Consider the following 5309-nt stretch of genomic DNA (forward strand, 5'->3'; position numbering starts at 1 on the left):
ATATTTAATAATCATTAAGTCATATTAATATAATGATATATTTCAAAAATACCATACTTATAACCTTTAAAATAAAATTGAAGTGATTTCTTTTTCAATTTAAAATAAATTTTGGAAAGTGCGAATGGTGCTAAATGCTTCAGAAATTGAATATTCAATAAAAAAAATATAAAATGTCAAAATCAATTAATCATATAATATCTTATTATTATTGTTATTGTTTTATATGTTAATATACATATATAGTTATAGAGAGAGAGAGAGAGAGAGAAAGAGAGAGAGAGTTTATTTTAAATACAATCCATCGCATTTTTACANTGTTTAATTAAAGATCTGCTGTGTGATCTAATCATCGAATCTGTGCATAAAAGGTGAGTTTTTGATACAAAAATCTTTATATGTTGTTATTTTAATATTTTTAAAATAATATAATTAAAAAATTATGAATAAAAAAAAAAATTAACATCATGCAACTCACAAGAGTCATAGTTATTTATAAAAAAAATCATCCTTACATATATTTTTTAATAAATAGATCATCAAACTTTTAAAAATTGGTTATTTGCATAATTTTAACCTAAAATATATTACATATTACTACTTGCTTGCCTCACATATCAGATATGTTGGAAAACGATTTTCAAGTCACGTTTTTCCTGTTTTTAGTCATTCTAGATGTTTGCTGAATAAATCTTTTTTGTAATACATCATTATCTAATAATAATATGATTATATTGAATAGTATATAGTTTGGTAATATAAAAAAAGTTACTTTTTAAATAAAATAATTATTAAAGAATTACGCTTTTAACTATCATTATTAAAAAAAAAAGGAATTTTTTTAATATTAAAAAAGAAAAGGATAACATATAATATCTTTTTAGAAATTATTATAAAAGTAATATTTTCTAATATTAATTTATTTAGAGAATAAAAATAATGTTTCTAATATTAATAACTAAAAGTAAATTAATATAAAAAAGAAAAAGACAGTAAAAAAAAACAAAAATACAAAACAAAAAATAAGCTTAATGTGTTGTTAGCTTAATTGATTATTAAGTTGTTTGTTATAATCCAATATTTACATAACAAAAACACCCTCTTTGTCGAACAACACTCCATATAATATAAAAAAGTTATAAAAATAACATATAAAGCCAAATAAGTGTAAAATAAAATATGTTTTTGGTTTAGTATAAGAATACTCACCCATGATGAAAACGATCAAATATCAGTCAACAACAGTGAAAAAGGTAGCTGAATATTTAAAACTGATGATGTAAAAACGAGATTATATCAATGTCTGACATAGAATATGAATATGGAAAAATGGTAACAAAGTGAATACAAAAATAATGGTTTGTGTTGGTGATTGAGAAAAATCAAGTAGTACATATACAGTTTGAGGAAGTAAAAACAAAACACGATAAATATGTTTCTAAAAAGAGTATTTTGAAAACGAAAAAAAAAAAGATGGAGGTTGTGGGTCCCTTACGCACCCCACATAGGCAAGTGCGTGAGGATCACATCGTCGAACACTATGTTGGTTAACTCATATCAGGCCTTATCACGTCAGTCGGTTTCCATATTGTTTTTTTTGCAATTTGGTTTCTCTATCTTTATGCACTACATGATGCCAAATGCTAAATGGAAAACGATTTATTTGAGGATTAGTTTTGTAATTTACATTTATTAAATGGTTAAATCCGTCATAATTTTCTTAATATTATATTAGCTAAAATTAGTTCACCCCCAGTTTTTGTCTCCAAATGGTTTGATACCAAATGGCAATGGCATCAATTTATCGGCTGATTCAAATCGCCAGAATGCAAACAGCCCTCTTCCCTTGCAGAAAACCTTAATCTGGAACCACAAATCAGGTAACCCATCAACATTCATCTCATCTTTGTGTTCTTGATTCTTAATTTTCCAGATACTAATCTCGTTTCTTACATCTTCATCTTAATTTGGGATTTTTCTAATCCAACTTTTAGGGTTTTCTTGTATGTTTCTGTTGCTAGATTCAGTTTTCCAAGTGGTTGTATGTTTAATTATCGATTCTTGATTTCAATAGATTTGATGAACGGACGTTGAATCCGGTGTTGGAGGTGCGATTTGGTCTCTAGGTTTTGTTTTCGTACTCCAATTCATCAATCTATCAAGCAAACTCAGTTGGGTCAATCGTCGTCGTCGTCGTCGTCGTCATGAATCTGATGAATCGGATCGACGATGAACCATCTTTAGGGTTTATGGAAACCAAGATTTTGAACCCTAGTACGTCTTATTTGAGTTTTGGGAAAGGAAAAGCTGATGACAACTTGAATGATCACAACATTAGTGATGAAGATGAGCCAAGTTTCATGGAAGATGATAACTCTAACAAGGGTCGAAAGGGTTCGTCGCCGTGGCAGCGAATGAAATGGTCGGATAGCCGAGTTCGGCTTCTGATTCAGGTTGTGGCTTGTGTCGGAGATGATGGCACGCTCGATGGTGGTTCGAGTCGGAAATCAGTGTGTTTACAGAAAAAGGGGAAATGGAAAACGGTTTCGAAGATCATGGTGACGAAAGGATGTCAAGTTTCACCTCAGCAGTGCGAAGATAAGTTCAACGATCTTAACAAAAGGTATAAACGATTGAACGACATTCTGGGACGAGGAACTTCGTGTAGAGTGGTTGAAAACCCGTCTCTAATGGAGTCTATGCCACGGTTATCGGCTAAAACAAAGGAAGATGTCAAGAAAATCTTGAATTCGAAGCACCTTTTTTATCCGGAAATGTGTGCTTACCATAACGGTCAACGGATTCCGAATTGCACTGAACTCGATCTTATGCAGGTTCGTGAAACGCCCGTTATCGGTCAATGTTCAAAGGAGAACAATCGTAGTTCTGATGAAGGAGAAGATAGTGATGGAAGTGACGATGATGACGATGATGATTCGGACCATGAAGACGATGAGCATAAAAATGGCGGTGAAGATGGTCATCTTGAAAGGGGTAATAGCCGTTTTCGTGACGAGATTAATGAAGTTTTCGAAGATCCTAATAATTCGAAGCTGCAAAAGAAAGAATGGGTTAAGAAGCGAATGTTGCAATTACAAGAACAGCGGATCGGGATCGAAGCCGAAGCTTTTGAAATGGAGAAAAGACGGTTTAAATGGCAAAGATTTTGCGATAGGAAAGACCGAGAGCTGGAGATCTCGAGACTGGAGAACGAGAGGTCGATGTTGGAGAATGAACGTATGGCGTTGCAATTAAAGCATAGGGAGCATGTCGTCGAGTCTGAGTAGCTCATTCTGTTCGATCTTCGATTATTACTCGAGGTATCCTGTAAATGACCTCGAATATCTTGTAGTGTATGAAATGCCTAAACGTTTATGTTATGTTGTTTGTGGATTTTCGAGTTCCGGAAGCATTTGTGATGTGATTACATGGTACTGATTATGTCCATACTCGATAAGGCCTGTTTATTAGCAGTTTAGTGGGACTCACAACCTATCTGGTCGGTATACATTGTTGTTTGGTAGTGACTTAATGATATAAAAAATGACTTATTCAATAAGTTTTTAAAAGGAGATTTATGCAGAAATCAAAGTTTTTTTCAGATATAAATACTTTTTGTTATAAGATGCTTATAAAGTTTAGGAGGTTTGGGTGTAAATTGTTGGAATATTCTTGGTGGAATATTCTTGGTGTGAGTCAAGGTCAACCTTTCTAGATTAAACACAATGTCTATAGCACTATGGATTTGACTTTGACAAGGTCAAATGGTTTGTGTTTGAATTAATGGGGGTGATACACCTCAGATTCTATTTTCTAGAAACATGATAGATAAAATTGTTTGGTTATATTTGGATATACAACCCGTTATACGAGCCGACTAATTTTAAGGTGATCATTTATTTTTTGGGTGGTTCGAAGTCATCGTATTTAAATCTCCGTGACCATAAAAGGATTTTTGTTTCATTTTAAATTAAAACCTGAGATCCATAGACACTTTTGACTTTTGGTTATATTAGAGGTGTTATTATTTGAGGGGTTTGCACTCAAAAATGCTTATTATATGACATCACATATAATATATATTGGAAGGTTGTTGGTACTCGATAGAGAAAGTACAATCCGAAGTCAGTCAAGTGAGCTTCTAATTTTTTTTATAAAAAAATAAAATATAAATTATATAATTTTTAAATTAATTATAAAAATATAAATGGATCAAAACGGGTTTTTCTGAGATTTTTTTATCGCCAACCCTGCCCATTAATTTTAATGGTTGTTTATTATTTCAATAATAGTTGTCAAAGCCTGCTTATTTAAGAGGGTGGATCTAATAATCCTTCTTGCCATAAATAGTTCTAAGTTTACTAGAAGTGTAGTGGGTATCGTATAATATAACGAGATACATTTCGATTTTATTGTTTCGTTTTTTTTTTTTCCAGTCGATGTTATAATATGGTTTTACGTGGTTTTGAGAAAACGATAATGTTTTTAGTTTTGAATAAAATATAAATATGAAGATTCATAAAAAAAATTGAAAAAAAAAATATTGATATTATTACCAAACTAACTATTTTAAAATTTTCTTTTTTTGTGTATTTCTTTAACTCATTTTTTTATTTTTGGTTTAATGATATAATTTTTTATAAAGATGATAATTAATTATTTTGTTGGAACTCAATGATTATCATAATTATATTTTAGATTTTTTATTTTTTAAAATGAGATATTTATCCTCTATTCGATTATGTTTATCTGCAGTTAGTTACACGAATTCAAACATTAAACTTTAATAATATGTACATACGCACAATTTACTTGTAATCTTAAATTTTAAGTAATATGCATCAAAAAACAATATTTCATGCATAAAAAATGGGTTTTAAGAGTTTTTGTTAAATGTTTTATAATATAGTATAGATATAAATGCCAATTTATTGGATTATAGAATGATAGCTTGACTTCGATTTTAGGTTTATCTATTCTTATGTTACATTGTTTTGAGTTATAGGAGTATTTATAACAATTTCTCTATAATTTCTCTAAAATGAAGAATTGTAAGTTAAATCTCTAAAAAAATTACACTTAACTTTAATAATTTCAATTTTAATTTTATTATTAAAATATTCTATAAATTCAACATTTAAATATATTTTTTGATTTTTGTATACAAAATAATAACATCGTTTCTTTAAATCTAGAGGATTATATAAGTTATTTTTTTTTTTTTAAACTAGAAGGGTACTCGCACAATGCAACGAGATACATCTTGATTTTAATATTTTATTTTATTATTTATCTCAGTCGATGTTATA

General features: G+C 29.6%; 1 protein-coding gene across 2 annotated transcripts; it reads left to right on the forward strand.

Annotated features, from left to right (window-relative positions):
* The first annotated feature begins 1653 nt into the window (after positions 1 to 1653).
* Positions 1654 to 3412, forward strand: LOC112519533 (trihelix transcription factor GTL1-like). 2 transcript variants are annotated; one of them, XM_025127720.1, is made up of 2 exons: positions 1654 to 1880; positions 2075 to 3412. In XM_025127720.1, the coding sequence occupies exon 2, from the start codon at positions 2205 to 2207 to the stop codon at positions 3285 to 3287; it is 1083 nt and encodes a 360-aa protein (XP_024983488.1). In that variant the 5' UTR covers positions 1654 to 1880; positions 2075 to 2204; the 3' UTR covers positions 3288 to 3412. The 2 variants fall into 2 exon arrangements, with proteins under 2 accessions (XP_024983488.1, XP_024983489.1); XM_025127721.1 differs by having other exon boundaries at positions 1833 to 1880; positions 2127 to 3412.
* The last annotated feature ends 1897 nt before the right edge of the window (positions 3413 to 5309 follow it).

This window comes from Cynara cardunculus, assembly GCF_001531365.2.
Source record: "Cynara cardunculus var. scolymus isolate 2C chromosome LG 10, CcrdV1, whole genome shotgun sequence".
Taxonomy (NCBI): Eukaryota; Viridiplantae; Streptophyta; class Magnoliopsida; order Asterales; family Asteraceae; genus Cynara; species Cynara cardunculus.